The sequence below is a fragment of the Lissotriton vulgaris genome, chromosome 5 (genome assembly GCF_964263255.1).
Source record: "Lissotriton vulgaris chromosome 5, aLisVul1.2, whole genome shotgun sequence".
Lineage (NCBI taxonomy): Eukaryota > Metazoa > Chordata > Amphibia > Caudata > Salamandridae > Lissotriton > Lissotriton vulgaris.
The window spans coordinates 21,031,965-21,050,296 of NC_141693.1; the positions used below are offsets into that span (position 1 = coordinate 21,031,965).

Consider the following 18,332-nt stretch of genomic DNA (forward strand, 5'->3'; position numbering starts at 1 on the left):
GGACATTAGCGGACCTCAGAATTTCGGTGAGCGGTTCAGAGGAAGAGGTTGAAGAGTGTTGGGGAGAGGGAAGATCCTGTTGAACTCCTAAAGTGACTGGGACGGGCTTAGACAATGATTGATTAACCTTGAAACTTTGGGATCTATTTTGCAAGAAGGAGCTGAACCAATTTAGAACTGATCCAGATAGTCCCATTCTTTGTTTCAGGAGGTCTAGCAGGTTGTCATGTTTGACGGTGTCAAAGGCTGTTGATAGGTCCAGCCAGATTAACAGACAGGTTTTGTTTTGATCAAGGATTTTTAGTGCGTCATTTATTATGTGGGTCATGGCTGTTTCAGTGCAGTGGCCTGCACAGGAGCTGGATTGGTATTGGTTAAGAAGATTGAAAAGGATAATGCACTAACGACTGCCATCTAACAGGTGCACGGCAGAAAGGCACCTTACTTCTAGGACACGAGCAAAGGAGCCCGTGCAGCATTCTAGGTCACGTGGGCCTGTTTTTGTGGCCTCTTCAGTATGCTGGCAGGAACCAGACTCTCTCATAGCCAGAAATACGGAAGGGCCTATGAAGGATTCATTTCTGGAGACAAGACTCCAGAACACCCAGCATGACGCCAGCAAGAGGTGTGGGAGGAAGCAGATGGAATAGGGTGGCTGGTAAATGGAGAAGGAAAGAACAGATAAAGAGGATCAGAGGTGAGACGAGGAGCAGGTAGAAATGAATGAATGATGTGACTTATTAAGTGCATGAATACCCGGATGCGTCTTGGCGCTATGCAAAACAGAGATGAGCTGTCAGAGTCCTGAATATGGGTACTATAGGGTCACTGGTTAAAAAGACAGGTTCTAAGTTGTTTCCTGAAGACAAAGAGTGAAGAAGCTGCTTTCAATTTAAGTGGAAGACGGCGTCATTGTAGAGCTGAAAAAGCTTCTTCCATCCCAAGAGGCACGTTTGAAAGAAGCAACCTTTATGATTCGAGCTGCACTAGAATGGAGGGTTCCACCGGGAATATACCATTCCAGGTATTTCTAAACTCCTTAGCCACATCGGGAATTTCGCTGCGGCGCGGGGCGTGGGGAAAGAGCGCAACGCCGCCATGCTCGTGGCGGAACCACGCCACCACGGGCGGCGGTGTGCTCAAGACGGCGTGGTTCCGTCTCAGCCCCGCTCGCTCATTAATTCGCCAGCACAGGCGGGGAATTAATGCTGCGTGGGAGGAGCGGCTGCCGCATGACGGAACCACACCGTCATGAGCACAGGCCGCCCGTGGCTCATGACGGCATGGTTCCGTCATGAGCAGGCAAGGGGTTAAAGTAAGATGGGGCTTACCCATACAAGGTCTTGTAGACTAGAAGAAGCGCCTAGAAGATGATACGATGGCTAACCGGGAGCCATTGAAGTTTCCTGATGGCTAATCTAGCCGATCGAGATTTTGGAAGTTTTAGTAGGAATCATGCGGCTGCATTTTGAAGAGTTTGCAGTTTCTTAAGTATACCTTTTTGGAAGATCTACATGAAGCCCATTACAGAGGAGAGCCAAGGATGGGTGAGGGGAGTGAAGGGGAAGCAGAGATGTAGAGTAGGTAAAGGTACACTGGAATCAGGAACTGAGAACATACGTCTGAGAGAAGAAAGTGAGATTACCCATAGACCAAGCTGCTACCTAGAGCCAGGTTTGCCAACTTCATACAAAAAAAATAAAAAAGATTATAAAATTGTCCTCCCCTCCCTCCCACAACCCACTCAATGATAGGAAAACACCACCCTCCGTCTGGTGTCCATGGCGAAGCTGACAGGGTCTCACCTCAGCTGTTTTCAGATACTGGAGCATGAAGTACCAGAGCTGGGACGCCGTGTCCAGGAGCAGGAACTGGAAGCCAGCAGAGGAGATGCAGGGGGCTTCTCCAGGCTCACTGCAGACAGAAAAGAGACACAAGGAGTAAGAAGCACAGGCTCATCAGACTTCACAACTCCTAGGAGCGCATCACCTAGAAGAGGTGCCAAGCTCACGGTGGAAGGACACAGAACAGACACAATGTGCAGTGGGCACAGGTCATCAGGCTAACACCAGACAGCGCAGAATCTTGGGTTCACTGGCATGTCTGACTGACGAGAGGGCATGACACATCAACTAGAGGAGATTCCAACTTAGTCTGGAGCGAGAGAGGACAGAATGAGCACGGGCCTAGGACCCAAGGGGGTAACATCAGATAGAGCAGGATAATTGGCACAATGTGGAGGGGGCATAGGGGCTTCAATCCTCACTGTGAAGGGCAGGGCAATGGACGGAATAAACGGGAGGTCCCTTGGGCTAAAGCATTGAAAAGTAGGATATTGGGTTCAATGTAGTGTGACACAGAGGCGCCCATGTTCTCTGTGGAGGAATAGGACAGAATAAGCAGGTGGCACAGAACCTAGGAACAACACTGCACAGAGCAGGGTGAGGAGCTCAATGAGGGGGGACAGACTGATCAGAGGGCAGAGTACAAGAGGTGATGGGGTCTACATGCACATACAAAATACAGACTACAGGTTTACATACATGCACTGCGTCTCCAAAGCCGAGAGGCAGGTGAGACACAACAGGAAACAAGATAGAGACAGCACAGCTTCCAAGACAGATAAAGACAGCTCTGAGGTTTCTGCTCACGCTCTATGTGAAAAAGAGGCTCCCCTCCACACCCTTGCCAGATTCGCCCCACATTTGAAAGATTATTTTTAATCCATTTAAAGTTTTTTTTTATATATATTGGTCAAACTACTTCAAGTGCTCTTGATCGCTTCTCAAAAATAAACATTTTGGGAAAGGAATGCCTCACACATGCATTTAACGATCCACTCTTTTGTGGTCCTATTTGTTTCAAAATACCAGACATATAGACATCACGCATGTGGCTGTCTGTCAGTCTGTCCGTCCGTCGGAGAGTCACTGTAGTTTGTCTCCTAGGCAGCAACATTTGGAGTCAAGAGTACAGCTCTGTCCGGTACCTTGGAAGGGGCTTTACCCTGGCTCCCAGTCACAGGCAACCGAGTAGGTCTCTGTCCATGGATATGAGAGTGGCCGCAGTCTGCTGCTCAGACACAAGGAGTCACTGTGACGCCAAGGGACTGGCCAGAATAAAACAAAAAAGTCTGAAAGATGCTGCATTCACCTTCTTACCTCTTCATCAGCCCCGCTTGGATCAGCAGCTGCGCAAGATCCTGGCTCACTGCAGCGCTGGGGGAGCCCACCATGAAATGAAGGATTACCTGCAGGGGGAAGAGACGTCATGAGGAACTAGAAACGTGTTACACATGTAACCTTTAACCCTACAACCGGTACCAAGCACAAGGCTTTGAACAAGCACCTTTGGGCCCCAACCCTCTCAATCTCATGAGCATCCTTGTGCAAATGCGTCCAGTTACGGCAGGGGGACAAGAATCATACACCTCTTCAACCCCTAGAATTATTTGATTCTTCGCCACAACTCCAACCATGCACTCACCTCCCAGCGCTCCTCAGCGTACTTGTCGAGCGAAGGCACATCACGGGCATGTCTGTCTGGTCCCAGCAAGCTGCCGTCATCAGCCCACGCTTTACCCCTGCCCAGAGACAAGAAAGATATAGTTTCTTAGGGTTGAAATGAAGTCACTGAACATACTGCATGAATTAAGGACGAGTGATCCAGTCAACTGTCTCACTACTTTATATTTCAATCTATTTAGCACCTTAGAGATTAGGTGTAAGAAAGTGGCTCTTTATATACTGGACCAAAGTAAGGTACAGTGTGTATAGAGTCGCCAGAGGTATGGCAGAGGTTAAAGTTAGATATAACCTTACTCTCTAAAGTTGTAGCTTGGTCGAGAAGTAAGGCTGTATCAGGGGACAGTGTAAAGCATTTGTTGTACACACTCAGTCAGCAAAAGGTTTCACACACTCAAGAACTGAACTATAAGCCAATTGTTTTATATCAAAAGATATTGTTGTTTTATTTTAGAACCAACAGGTATCAAAATATACTTTTCTCAATATGAGTGACTTTAGGTAATTACTTTGCAGGAAGGCAATAGACTTTGTAAGTACAATAGTTACAGTGGTTGCAATGGGCTACACAATTTCAAACAATTTAATATTAAGCTCAATGGGTTTTCCTACATAAATGCAGTTGATTACTTTAAGGATTACTTTTCTAACCACAGGACTGGATCCTGGATTCAGTCCCGAGACATAAGCTGTAAACAGTTAAGTAAAAGCGTGTTGGTTACAGTTGTGATTTTTAAAGAATATAAATGTATTTTCAAAGCTGACACTTAGAAACTTTTCAGTGAAAACCAAGCAATGTTATCCTATGGTAGGAAATTCAAGTCATAGGTAAAGTAGGTTCTTGTTACTTTTGTAATCCAGCACTGAACTCCTAAGTTCAGCACTGGGAGCTTCACCTAAGACAAGTAAGTAATTACGTATTGGTATTTGGTGTGATTTTTAAAGAATATTTGTAGTTTGCCAAAATCGACACTTAGAAGAAATTTCACAGAAAAACAGTCAATGGTTTCCTATTGAAGAAAATGTAGGTAACTGGTAAGTACAGTTAGGATTACTTTTGCGGTTCACTACTGGGCCAAAAGGTACAGTACTGGCTTCTCTCCTGATCACAGGGGAGTAATTCGGAATTCGTTATTCGGCGGATTTTCGATGAATATTTTAAAGTTTCAAAACTCCACACTTAGAAGAAATTTCAAGTGAAACCAGTCAATGTTAACCTATGGAAGGAAAGTGGGTTATCGGCTTTTAGGTAAGTACTCGACTGGTAGAGTTAAGGTTCTGGGCTTAGACTGAGGGGTCTCCCAGGGTCGGAAAGGTACAGTAGTTACACCCTCAGCGGCACAGGGGCAGCCGGGTGCAGAGAGAGTAGGCCCAATGCAATCCAATGGAGGGTAGGGGGCCTTTGGGTGGTGGCTGCAAGCAAACAGGGCACGCGGCTGTGGGAGCTGTGCTCCTGGCCACTTATTCAGGGCAAGTGGGGAAGGAGAGTAGGGTAGTTGCTGCACATCCAGCAGCACTTGGGCGGCTGGGTGCAGGGTGCTTTTGAGCCGTCGGGCGTCAGTGTTATCCAATGGGAAAGTTAAAAAGTGAACAAAGGCTGCAGACTCGGGGACGGTGATTCTTCAGGTGCGACCACCACTTCAAGAGGTAAGTTGGGATCTTGGAGAAGAGGTAGGTAGCCCAAAGGAAGGCACAGGGAGCCACCGGGAGGGTAAATCTCCCTAGTGCAATATGGTTTTCTGAATTCACCAGAAGGGTGGGATCCAGTAGTAGTTGCGTAATTGTGTTCAAGTGTGTGGTCCTTGTTCCTTCCCTAGAGTAATGGTACCTGTGCCACAAGGGTCAGGTTGAGGAATCAGGGGCGGTGGAAAACTGTCTTACCAGTCTAGGGGACGGGGTGTGGATGAATGTTGAGGTGTGCTGAGTAATGGAGCGTAAGTTCTCTGGGATGGGGAGCTTGCTGAATCAACGATAATAGTGTCCTTCCTTGCCCCGCTGAATGTGTTGGATGCATCATGTGTCCCCTTTTCCCCGCTAAATGTGTTTGACGCTCATGTCTTCCTTACCCCGCTGAATGTGTTTTAGGCATCAGGTGTCGCCCTGGCTGAATTTATGTTGAGTTGTATCCCGGACAAGGAAGACCTGCTGGCGCTGCCGCGGCTTGCCTTGGGGAGAGATGAACACTGAGACCTGCTGGCGCTGCCGCGGCTCATCTTGTTGTGTTTTAGGCGTCAGGTGTCGCCTTGGCTGAATTTATGTTGAGTTGTATCCCGGACAAGGAAGACCTGCTGGCGCTGCCGCGGCTTGCCTTGGGGAGAGCTGAACACTGAGACCTGCTGGCGCTGCCGCGGCTCATCTTGTTGTGTTTTAGGCGTCAGGTGTCGCCCTGGCTGAATTTATGTTAAGCGGTATCCCGGTCAAGGAAGACCTGCTGGCTCGGCCGCGGCTTGCTTTAGGGGAGAGCTAAACGCTTAGTTCCCAGGTGGAAGACCAGTGGAGGGAGGAAGTTCCAAGACTGGTAGGAAAGTGTGTTCTGAGGGTGTTTCTCCTGGGAGAACGCGGAACCTCAGAAGTAGAGGTAGGGTGGGGCATTCTTGCCCGTGACCTCTGGCAAACATGAGGGTGCGGACTCTTCCCTAGAGTAATGGTACCTGTGCCACAAGGGTCAGGTTGAGGAATCAGGGGCGGTGGAAAACTGTCTTACCAGTCTAGGGGACGGGGTGTGGATGAATGTTGAGGTGTGCTGAGTAATGGAGTGTAAGTTCTCTGGGATGGGGAGCTTGCTGAATCAACGATAATAGTGTCCTTCCTTGCCCCGCTGAATGTGTTGGATGCATCATGTGTCCCCTTTTCCCCACTAAATGTGTTTGACGCTCATGTCTTCCTTACCCCGCTGAATGTGTTTTAGGCATCAGGTGTCGCCCTGGCTGAATTTATGTTGAGTTGTATCCCGGACAAGGAAGACCTGCTGGCGCTGCCGCGGCTTGCCTTGGGGAGAGATGAACACTGAGACCTGCTGGCGCTGCCGCGGCTCATCTTGTTGTGTTTTAGGCGTCAGGTGTCGCCTTGGCTGAATTTATGTTGAGTTGTATCCCGGACAAGGAAGACCTGCTGGCGCTGCCGCGGCTTGCCTTGGGGAGAGCTGAACACTGAGACCTGCTGGCGCTGCCGCGGCTCATCTTGTTGTGTTTTAGGCGTCAGGTGTCGCCCTGGCTGAATTTATGTTAAGCGGTATCCCGGTCAAGGAAGACCTGCTGGCTCGGCCGCGGCTTGCTTTAGGGGAGAGCTAAACGCTTAGTTCCCAGGTGGAAGACCAGTGGAGGGAGGAAGTTCCAAGACTGGTAGGAAAGTGTGTTCTGAGGGCGTTTCTCCTGGGAGAACGCGGAACCTCAGAAGTAGAGGTAGGGTGGGGCATTCTTGCCCGTGACCTCTGGCAAACCTGAGGGTGCGGACCCTAGGTGGAAGGAACAGTGGTAGTCGTGTTAGACAGGGACCTGGAGGGTCCGCCGAGGACAAGAGGAGAGGCCTCCGGTGAGGGCCGTCTCCAGCGATCGTACAGACAAGTAACTTCCGCCCCACAGACGGACACCACACAAGGATAAGGTTAACACTCTTTATGTACGTTTCTTGAAGTAAGGATGTCCACGATACAGTGAGATCGGGACACGAGGGTCCTCTCAATTCTAGTCTCTGGTAGGGAGAGGGGGTAGCGGGACAGTCTTGGTACCGATCTGGTACTGAGGTGGCACGATGAGTAGCTCACAATCCTCGAGCTTGGAGTTCTGGAAGGTCGGGCCGTGGCAGCGCCAGCAGGTCCCGACGACGATGTAGGTTGCAGAGGGCCGCGGCAGCGCCAGCAGGTCCCGACGACGATGTAGGTTGCAGAGGGCCGCGGCAGCGCCAGCAGGTCCCGACGACGATGTAGGTTGCAGAGGGCCGCGGCAGCGCCAGCAGGCAGGACAACGATTCACAAGGCAGGGCTGCGGCAGCGCCAAAAGTCCGTCAAGGATGAGTTCTTCAAGGTGTCTCTCGACTCCAGGATACAACTGCCTTCCTGCTCTGGAGCTGCCCCAGTTATAGGTCTGGCCCCCTTTGATGTCCGGACCCTCGCTCTTGGAGGTCGGGAGGTCCGGGATGAGGGAGTCCAGACACCCAGCAGGGGGGTGGAGCCAGCGCCCGGGGAGGCTGGGGGCGATCGGCACCTGGCGGGGGAGAGCCATCGACACTCCTCTCTCCCATTAACCTGCCAAGTGGTCTCTTCACCTCCTGGGTGGATGGTGGTGCCTCGATGTCGGGGCCTGGCAAGGCCCAGGGTTGGGGTCGAGCAGAGGCCACGCGGCCTCGTGGTGCAGTGTCCAAGATGGCGGCTGGGCCCGGGCAATGTTGCTGTCGGTGCCCCGGGTTAGCCGATGCTGGGATGTTCGGAGCAGGCGTCCCGTGGGGGGACGGGTTGCGGGTTGCTTCTGTGGGGTGCTGGGGTAGTTCTGCTGGTGACCCCGGGAGAGCCGGTGTCCGGGCCCTGTCAGGCGGGGAGGGAGCGAGCCGTGCACGAGGCCTGTCCAACATGCGTCCCCCCAGCTGAAGGCGGGGAGAGTCACCCATCCTCTTGGGTACTCTCCTCGTCGAGGCGGAAAAAGCGTGACAGGCCGTCCGCATTGGCGTGGTCCTGGCCTGGACGATGCTCCACAGTGAAATCCATCCCCTGCAGGGAGATGGACCATCGCAACAGTTTGGGATTCTCCCCCCGCATCTGCATCAACCATTGCAGGGGTCTATGGTCTGTTTGTACCCGGAAATGGGTACCGAAGAGGTAGGGCCGGAACTTCTTGAGGGCCCACACTACGGCGAAGGCCTCCCGCTCGATGGTGCTCCAGCGCTGTTCTCGAGCTAGCAGGCGTCGGCTGATGAAGGCCACTGGCTGGTCGACTCCCTCGGTGTTGAGTTGGGAGAGGACTGCCCCAATGCCATGATCCGAGGCGTCCGTCTGGACGATGAATTCCCGGCTGTAGTCGGGGGCTTGGAGCACAGGGGCGGTGCACATGGCGGCCTTCAGTTTCTCGAAGGCCGCTTGACAGTCCGGGGTCCAGTTGACGGTTTTGGGGTTTTTCTTGGATGTGAGTTCTGTGAGGGGCCCCACACTGCTGCCATAGTCTTTCACAAACCGTCGGTAGTATCCGGTGAGCCCCAAGAAGGCTCGGACCTCGGTTTGGGTGACGGGTGGCTGCCAGGACTGGATGGCAGCGATCTTGAGCTGGAGGGGGGCCACCAGACCGCTCCCCACTTGGTGTCCGAGGTAGGTCACGGATCCCTGGCCAATCTGGCATTTGCTGGCCTTGATGGTATGGCCAGCCTGTTGAAGGGCGTGCAGGACCGCTCGGAGGTGGTGAAGGTGGTCTGCCCAGTGACGGCTGTATACAGCGATATCGTCCAGGTAGGCGGCGCTGAAATCTTCGAGGCCCGCCAATACCTGGTTCACGAGTCGTTGGAACGTAGCTTGAGCGTTTTTCATGCCGAATGGCATCATGTTGAAATGGTAGTGACCATCCGGGGTAGAGAAGGCGGATCGTTCTTGGGCTCTGGGGGTGAGGCCGATCTGCCAGTAGCCCGCTGTCAGATCGAAGATGCTCAGGTAGCGGGCAGCCCCCATGCGGTCAACCAGTTCATCTGCCCGGGGAATGGGTTGAGCGTCGGTTCGGGTGACAGCGTTCAGGCCCCGATAGTCTATGCAGAATCTGAGTTCGGGGGTGGTGCCCGGGGCGGCAGCTTTGGGGACCAGTACGACTGGGCTGGCCCAGGGGCTGTCGGAAGGCTCGATGACTCCGAGTGCGAGCATTTTAGAGACTTCGTCCTGGATGCAGGCGCGCACCCGATCCGGCACTCGGTACGCCCTGTGTCGAATAGGGGGACTATCCCCAGTGTCCACGTCGTGGAGGCACCAGGGGGTGACCCCTGGTGTGAGTGAGAACAGGTTCGCAAATTGCAGCAGGAGAGCCCGACAGTCTTGGCGTTGTTCTGGGGTCAAGGCCTCGGAGAGTCGGACCCCGTCCACCGAGCCATCCTTCTCACGGGTCCTCAGTAGGTCAGGGAGGGGCTCGGAGTCTTCTTCTGCCCCACTATCTGTGGCCATCAGCAGGCTGAGTTCTGAGCGTACGAAGTGTGGCTTGAGTCGGTTGGCGTGGAGGACCCGGAGGGGGTTCCGGGGGGACTCCATGTCTATCAGATAGGTGACAGGGCCCTTGCGCTCAATCACCTTGAAGGGCCCCGTCCATTTGTCCTGCAAGGCACAAGGTTCGACTGGGGACATCACCCATACTTGCTGACCCGGCTCAAACTCAATGGAGGAGGCATACTGATCGTACCATTTCTTCATGTCCTCCTGACTGGCCTCAAGATTGGCTTTGGCGAGTTCCCTGAATCGCCGGGTCTGGTTGCGGAGGGTCAGGAGGTACTTGTACACGTCCGGGGGGTCTTCTGGGGGGTCATCTCCCATTCTTCTTTAACCAGGCTGAGGGGCCCCCGGACAGGGTGCCCGTACAGGAGCTCAAAGGGGCTGAACCCGAGGGATTTCTGGGGGACCTCTCAGTAGGCGAAGAGGAGGCGCGGGAGCAGCTCATCCCATTGGCGACGTAGGGGTTCTTCCAGGCCCATGATCATCCCCTTGAGAGTGCGGTTAAACCGTTCGACCAGTCCGTTTCCTTGTGGGTGATAGGGGGTCGTGAACCGGTAGGTAACCCCGCACTGCTGCCAGAGAGATTTCATGTATTTGGAGATAAAGTTCGTGCCCCGGTCGCTGACGACTTCCCGGGGGAAGCCCACTCGAGAGAAGATCCCCATTAGGGCTCGGCCTACCACTGGTGCTGTTACGGTCCGGAGGGGAATGGCCTCGGGATAGCGGGTGGCGTGGTCCACCAGGACCAGGATGAACCGGTGCCCCTGTGCTGTTCGGGGGCCCAGGGGCCCCACAATGTCTATTCCCACTCGTTCGAACGGGGTGGTGACAACGGGAAATGGTTGCAAGGGTGCTTTGATTTTTCGGCCGCTCTTCCCGCTGGCCTGACAGGTGGGGCAGGCCCGGCAGTGGTTGGAGACATCATTTCGCATTTTGGGCCAGTAAAAGTGGGTCACCAGGCGGTTGTAAGTTTTGTCTTGTCCCAAGTGCCCAGCAAGGGGGTCATCGTGCGCTAAGCTCAAAAGGAAGTCTCTGAAGCGGAGGGGCACCACTAGCACCCCGCTGGCCCCCAACTCAGCAATTCTTTGTTCGCTGTACAGTAGGTCATTGTCCCAATAGATCCAGTGTGCCCCTGCGGTGTCTCCTGCGCTCTGGGCGAGGGCTTGCTGTCGGAGTCCCTCGAGGGAGGGACAGGTCTTCTGTTCCTGCCGGAATTGTTCTTGGGTGGGCCCCCCCTCTTGACGCCACTGGGCCAGTTCTGGAAGATCCTGGAGCTGAGGGGGCCCTTCTTGGCTTTGCTCCGGGGGATCAGTACTGAGGGCGTCCCCCTCTGGGAGGATCGGGGGAGGCGGTGCTGGCCATTCGGGTTCTTCGGGACTGGGGATGGTGCGGGCGGCCATGGACCGGGTCGTTACGCAGGCCCAGTCCGGGAGGCCCAACATCCCCAGGTGCTCTCTTCTCTCAATGGCTGCCCAGGGGGAACTCTCGAGGTCGTTTCCCAGGAGGCAGTCCACCGGGGCATCATCGCGGACAGTCACTTTTAGCATACCGGACACTCCTCCCCATTCGAAGGGGACGCAGGCCATCCGACACAGGCTCTCCGCATTGTCAGCGGTTCGGACGGGGCAAAGAACGTTAGGCAAGATTTGTTCCGGGGTTACCAGATGACAGCGGACTGCCGTCACACTGGTCCCGGTGTCACGCAGGGCTTCGGCCTTGCGTCCATTAATGTTCACCCACTGGCTGTATTTCCTCGTGTTGGCGGGTAGGGGAGCCCGCGGAATCATGTCTCTTTCCCCTAGGCAAGCCAGGATCATGGTGGCGGGTTCCCACTCAGGCTGTTCTTGTTCGTACTCTTCATATTCTTCGGAAGCTTGCTCCTCTCCTAGTGCGGCGGCAGCGACCTGGTGGGGTATGGGACTCTGGTTCTTCGGGCAGTTAGGGTCGTTGGCATAGTGGCCGGTCCGCTGGCACCGGTGGCAAGTAACGTTGGCTCGGAACCCTGGACGCATCGGGGTGTTTCCCCTACCGGCCGGGGGCGGGGTGTTGCTGGCGGGAGCTACCGGGGTGGCGTCTCTGCCCCGGCCCTGGCCTCCTCCTCCTCGGGGGCGATGGGGACCTTGGTTGGTTCTGTTTGGCTCACTTGGCCCACTTCGGGCAACTCGAGTGCTTTCCCACCGGTCAGCTTCGGCGGCGAGCTGCCGAGGTTCCGTCAGTTTACTGTCGAGGAGGTGCTGCCTGAGCTCGACAAAGCAATTGTTGGAGAGGTGTTCCCACACAATGAGGTTAAAGAGTTGCTCGTAGGTGGTTACGTGGCTACCCTTGATCCACCCCTCGAAGGCTCGGCTGAAATAGTTCACATACTCCACCCAAGTTGTACCCGGGATCCGCTTGCAGTCACGGAACCTCTGGCGGTACATCTCGGGTGTGAGTCCGTATCGAGTGAGGAGGGCGGCTTTCATGTGTTCATAGGATGTCATCTGGTGGTCCGGGAGCTGCAGCAGGGCGTCGCGCCCTTCATTGACGAACCTCCCCCATAGCCCGGCTCCCCAGTCATTTCGATCAATCCGGTGGGAGGTCATGGCGATCTCGTAGGCCTTGAACCACTGCTGGATATCGTCGTTCCGATAATACTCTCTGACGACATCCTTGGGGAGGTGGACTTTTGGTTCGGCAGTGCTCGGGGTGTGCGGGCGCTCGGGCACCCCGAGGTCTTTGTTCTGTTTCCGCATCTCTATTTCTGCTAGCTTGCACTCATGTTCGTATGCCAGTTTTTTCTCTTCGAGTTCTTTCTGCCTTTGTTTCTCTTCCCGCTCCTCCCGGAGCCGCAGGTGTTCTAATGTTATCTTTGGTTCCGCCAATTTCAGCTCTGCGTCCAACCGGAGCCGTGCCAACTCCAATTCGTGGAGTCTGCTTTTCTCTCGTTCTTGGATCTCCTCCAGGGAGAGACCCGCTCTCCTTCCTTCCGTCGGAGTGGTGTTTGTTTCTGGTGCCTCGAGGTTTTAGTTCTGGGTTACGGCTGTACCCGTTTCTGCCCAAGCTTCTAGGGCGTGTTTGAAGTCCTCCTTCGTGCTCAGCCCGGTGGTAGCAATGCCTTGTTCCATGCAAAATTGCTTTAGCTCTCGATGGTTGTAATCTTCTAGTTTCTCCATCTGGAATTTCTCTGTGGATCCGCTCTCTTTTGTTGTCATTGGGGTTGAGTCGTGGGGTGAGTTACTCTCTGTACGATTACGCGTTGGTTCGGATCGCGCCGCTGGCCACCAATGTTAGACAGGGACCTGGAGGGTCGGCCGAGGACAAGAGGAGAGGCCTCCGGTGAGGGCCGTCTCCAGCGATCGTACAGACAAGTAACTTCCCCCCAACAGACGGACACCACAGAAGGATATGGTTAACATTCTTTATGTACGTTTCTTTGTTGGACTTGGCCCGTCTGGCAGGTCCACCCCTGAAGTTTTGTGCTTATTATATGTGTCCGGGGGATGGTGATTCCCCTTCTGAGTGTGTGTGTGGTGAGAGAGACCTGCCTCCCATAGGAATGCATGGGGAATGTATGTGGCTCTGGTAGTTCCTGATGCGTGGGGCGTGCCGGGTCGTGTTTGGTATGTATGCGCTCGTGAGGTTGAATGCTACAAGATGATGTATGCGGCATGGGTGTGACTAGAAGGGAAGTGCCACTTCTAGACCTTGGTTTGTGTGTGCAGTAGGTGTGCTGGCGCCTGATTTGCTGAAGCCGGCCGGGCCTTCCCCCACCAGGCTGGCTCCACCCCCCTGGGGTGCGTCCAGTGCCCCTGGCCTGGCCAGTAACCTGAAATTCCTTATAACCAGTTCTGGCTGGTTCTCTCCCTGCCTGCCCCTTTTGGAGACAAAGGAAGCTCCTGTATAAAAGGAGGGTGGGCCCACTTCTCTCTCTCTTCTTCTTCCTGCTTGGGTCCCTACCTGGGTCCTGCTGCTGCGTGGGCTCAGTGTTGGCTGGCCTCCCTGGGCCCTGCCCTGCTCCTGAACTGCTGATGTCCCTTTTTCCCTTCTAAGAGCTGATGTGCTCCCCCTGAAGTCCTGGGCTTCCTATGGACCCTGCTTTCTATGGCCCTAGCGCTTGAGAGCGCTTTCCTGCTATCCTAGCGCCTTGGGGCGCTCATTCCCGCTTCTAGCGCTTGGGAGCACTTTCCTGTTGTCTTAGCGCCTTGGGGCGCTTCCTCCCGGCCTCTAGTGCCATCCGGCTGTCCTAGCGCCTCGAGGCGCTGCCGTTCTGCCCCCAGCGCTGGGAGCGCTCTATTCCTCCAGCCGGTGCCCACCCGGCATCTGCCTGTCGTGGGAGGGGGCCCGAGCCCCCAGCGAGTGCCTACCTCGCTTTATTTCCTTCCTGGCTGCCTTATCGAGGGAGCCGGGCCCTCGTCAATTTCCCCTGTGTTCACCGCCGCAGCCCGGGACCCCGCGTGAAGCCTGCCCCCGGGCCGCGCTCTGATTGGCTGTCGGCCCGGGCTGAGCTGATGACGTTTCCCCGGGCCGCGCTCTGATTGGTCGGCGGCCCGGGGAGCTGTGGAGACGACCGGAGAGAGCCGCGAAGGCAGGGGTCGGCGGGAGCCTACTCCGCGCCCCTGCGTCCCACCAGGACCACTGCCGCTCCCCCCCCGGGGCCCCCAGGAGCGAGAGGGAGCCCCGGAGAGCGAGGAGGACCGGCGCATCTGCCCACCGACCGGTGAGTGCTGCCGGAGGGGAGGCGGGGCGTCGGAGCACATTGTCGGTGCTCGCCCCTCCCCTCCAGCGCGAGCACGCATGTGCCTCAAGGCCCAAAGGGCCCCCAGTGATGCCGGGTCCCCCGAGGAGGGGCCCGCCTGCCCACAGTTCTTGTCCTGAGCCCCGCGAGGCTCCGTCACGGCCCCCGGGGGCCCCCATTGATGCCGGGTCCCCCGAGGGGGGCCCCGCCTGCCCACAGTTCTTGTCTTGAGCCCCGAGGAGGCTCCAATGTGTCCTGGCCCCCCGAGCCCCGAGGAGGCTCCAACGTGTCCTGGCCCCCCGAGCCCCGAGGCGGCTCCAACGTGTCCTTACCCCTGAGCCCTGAGGGGGCTCCACCACGTGTCCCTGGCCCTGCCTGGGCCCCGAGAGGCCCCACCACGTGTCCCTGACCCTGCGAGAGGCTCCACCATTGCCCCCCTGTCCCCCCAAGCCTGCAGGGCTATGTCCAAGTCCCTCAGCGGCCCAGCACTTAGTGGGCCGCTGCCACGTTTAGGTTTGCCCCGGGCCCCTTGCAGCCCACTCTGGACATCGAGACTCTAAGGCGCCCTTGCCTCAGGAAGGCCATCTGGCCTATGGGGTGCTACTGACTAACATCAAAGTGATACTGAGAATTCTTATGTGTTGCCCTGCTGATAGGGGCCTCTGTTGTGTCGTGTACCTTGCCTCATGGATGTCTATGCTGGTTAGAGTGAGTTCTACTGCCCTGTCCCTTCCCTGGAGTAATGATACCTGCGCCACATGGGCCAGGTCAGGTTGCTAAAAATGTCTGTTCTGTGGAAAGTTTTTTAAGGTTACTTAAATGTCCGTTCTGTGGAAAAATGTGTGAGTATACACTGTGAGTTAGGTGTCCCTAGCTTGGGAGGGTAAATAATCTCCCTAGTGCAATATGGTTTTCTGAATTCACCAGAAGGGTGGGATCCAGTAGTAGTTGCGTAATTGTGTTCAAGTGTGTGGTCCTTGTCCCTTCCCTAGAGTAATGGTACCTGTGCCACAAGGGTCAGGTTGAGGAATCAGGGGCGGTGGAAAACTGTCTTACCAGTCTAGGGGACGGGGTGTGGATGAATGTTGAGGTGTGCTGAGTAATGGAGTGTAAGTTCTCTGGGATGGGGAGCTTGCTGAATCAACGATAATAGTGTCCTTCCTTGCCCCGCTGAATGTGTTGGATGCATCATGTGTCCCCTTTTCCCCGCTAAATGTGTTTGACGCTCATGTCTTCCTTACCCCGCTGAATGTGTTTTAGGCGTCAGGTGTCGCCCTGGCTGAATTTATGTTGAGTTGTATCCCGGACAAGGGGTCACCAGCAGAACTACCCCGGCACCCCACAGAAGCAACCCGCAACCCGTCCCCCCACGGGACGCCTGCTCCGAACATCCCAGCATCGGCTAACCCGGGTCACCGACAGCAACATTGCCCGGGCTCAGCCGCCATCTTGGACACTGGCCACGAGGCCGCGTGGCCTCAGCTCGACCCCAACCCTGGGCCTGGCCAGGCCCCGACATCGAGGCACCACCATCCACCTAGGAGGTGAAGAGACCACTTGGCAGGTTAATGGGAGAGAGGAGTGTCGATGGCTCTCCCCCGCCAGGTGGTGATCGCCCCCAGCCTCCCCGGGCGCAGGCTCCACCCCCCTGCTGGGTGTCTGGACTCCCTCATCCCGGACCTCCAAGAGCGAGGGTCCGGACATCAAAGGGGGCCAGACCTATAACTGGGGCAGCTCCAGAGCAGGAAGGCAGTTGAATCCTGGAGTCGAGAGACACCTCGAAGAACTCATCCTTGACGGACTGTTGGCGCTGCCGCAGCCCTGCCTTGTGAATCGTCGTCCTGCCTGCTGGCGCTGCCGCGGCCCTCTGCAACCTACATCGTCGTCGGGACCTGCTGGCGCTGCCGCGGCCCTCTGCAACCTACATCCTCGTCGGGACCTGCTGGCGCTGCCGCGGCCCTCTGCAACCTACATCCTCGTCGGGACCTGCTGGCGCTGCCGCGGCCCATCCTTGTGTGAACCATCGCCCTTGCCGGCTGGCGTTGCTGCGGCCCTTTTCAAGTGAGACTGATCATCCGAGCCTGCTGGCGCTGCCGCGGCCCGACCTTCCAGAACTCCAAGCTCGAGGATTGTGAGCTACTCATCGTGCCACCTCAGTACCAGATCGGTACCAAGACTGTCCCGCTACCCCCTCTCCCTACCAGAGACTAGAATTGAGAGGACCCTCGTGTCCCGATCTCACTGTATCGTTGACATCCTTACTTCAGGAAACGTACATAAAGAGTGTTAACCTTATCCTTGTGTGGTGTCCGTCTGTGGGGGGGAAGTTACTTGTCGGTACGATTGCTGGAGACGGCCCTCACCGGAGGCCTCTCCTCTTGTCCTCGGCCGACCCTCCAGGTCCCTGTCCAACAGGCACCCAACTAGAAGGGTGGCTGATGTATGCCAGGGCAGAGGGTTTGTGAGCATGGCATACAGGGATGTGTGCCATGTCAAATCTTTGTTCAGTTCTGCACCAGGACACTCAGCCTGTAAAGGCAGTGTGTGTGTGTCAGGGTACAGGGCTCCTAAGGGTGGCACAATAATTGCTGCAGCCCTTAGGGGTCTTCTCTGGTCACAATGCCCTGGGTACCTAGGGTGCCATTTACTGGGCTGACATGTGGCCAGAGATGCCAATTGGGTTTAGGCTTTAGTACAGTTTTTAGGGAAGGAACACAGGCCCTGGGTACTTGATTGGCAGGGACCCAGGGCACACCAAGGAAAAGTGCATCAGGTATCAGGCAAAAAGTGGGGTGTGGGGGGGGGGGTTACTGCAACAGGAACCCACTTTCTTACATTAGGCTGCTGGGTCATCTGCTCAGGTGTTGTCTGCAGGATAGTGTGATTGCAGTGAAGGTGGAGGTCGTGGACTTCTTGGAAGAGATCAGCCCCATTGGTCTCCCTTGCGGCGTTTGGGCCTGCGGCGTCGGAGCTGGGATGCCTGGTATTCGGTGAGTGCCTGCTTCACCCCAGACTGGTCGACTGCCTGCAGCTTAGCACAGGGGCGGCTCTCAACCTTTGCACGGTGCAGCCCTGAAAAGACCTGCTCCCCACCGCCTGCTGCCATGCCTCTTGCTGCTACGATCTTTGCCAGGTGCAGCCAGGGGGGGTTTCCTCTAGCGACCTCTGTCAGAGGTCGCCGCTCGCTGCTCACGATCCCTGCCGGGTCTCGCCTGGGGGCAGGTTGAGCTCCCCGTAAGGGGACATTCCCTGCTTGTTCCTGACTCCGGAGCATCAACTCGGGCTTCTTCCTGGGTGGCTCACGAACTCCTCATTAGAGGCCGCCACATGCTACTCGCTGCGGCCTATTTGCTGATGGTTCGGAAATTTGGTTTCCTCTCCACCACGGCTCGTTGACCCCTCTTCTCTGAGACCGCCACCGTGGCTCAAGGACCCCTGCATTGGAGGCAGCTTCCTGTTTCTAGTGTTCCCTGCCGGATCCAGCCCAGGAGCGGGCTGTGAACCCGCCTGGGGCCTGCTGCTTGTTGTGCTCCCGAGTGGGAGCCTCGCTCTCAACTGGATTGTCTTCATGGAGGATTGTGGACCCTAAACAGAGCTTCTGCGCGCATGCTGGTTGGGTCTGCACTCATTCCAGCATGTACTTATTACAGAGTTCTTCAATCTGTGGGCCCCTCCCACCCCCAGGGGGGCGCAACATCATCTCAGGGGGGGCGCGCACTCCACACCAAGGTATTTCCTTTGTTGGGGTTTTGCTGTCCCAGTCGCAAGTCTTCACCCATTTAAAATGGGATTTTTAAAAATTTATTGTAGAGCTCCGGTAACAGAGGGTTGGAGGGGGGAGGGCGGGAAAATAGATTAGGCACGAAGAGCGTGTTTTTGTGATGTAAAGAGCTGAGTTAGCGCTAGGACGCCTCCGGGTAGCTAT

The 18,332-nt window shown here is 55.8% G+C and overlaps 1 protein-coding gene across 1 annotated transcript in view; it reads right to left on the reverse strand.

Annotated features, from left to right (window-relative positions):
- Nucleotides 1-18,332, reverse strand: part of GTF2H4 (general transcription factor IIH subunit 4) — a 62,702-nt gene that overhangs the window by 25,254 nt on the left and 19,116 nt on the right. Inside the window, exons 4-6 of the mRNA XM_086920693.1 lie at nt 3,487-3,583; nt 3,162-3,250; nt 1,806-1,914 (exon numbers count right to left, since the gene is read on the reverse strand). Of these exons, the coding sequence (XP_086776819.1) occupies nt 1,806-1,914; nt 3,162-3,250; nt 3,487-3,583 (295 nt within the window). The remainder of the gene's footprint in view (nt 1-1,805; nt 1,915-3,161; nt 3,251-3,486; nt 3,584-18,332) is intronic.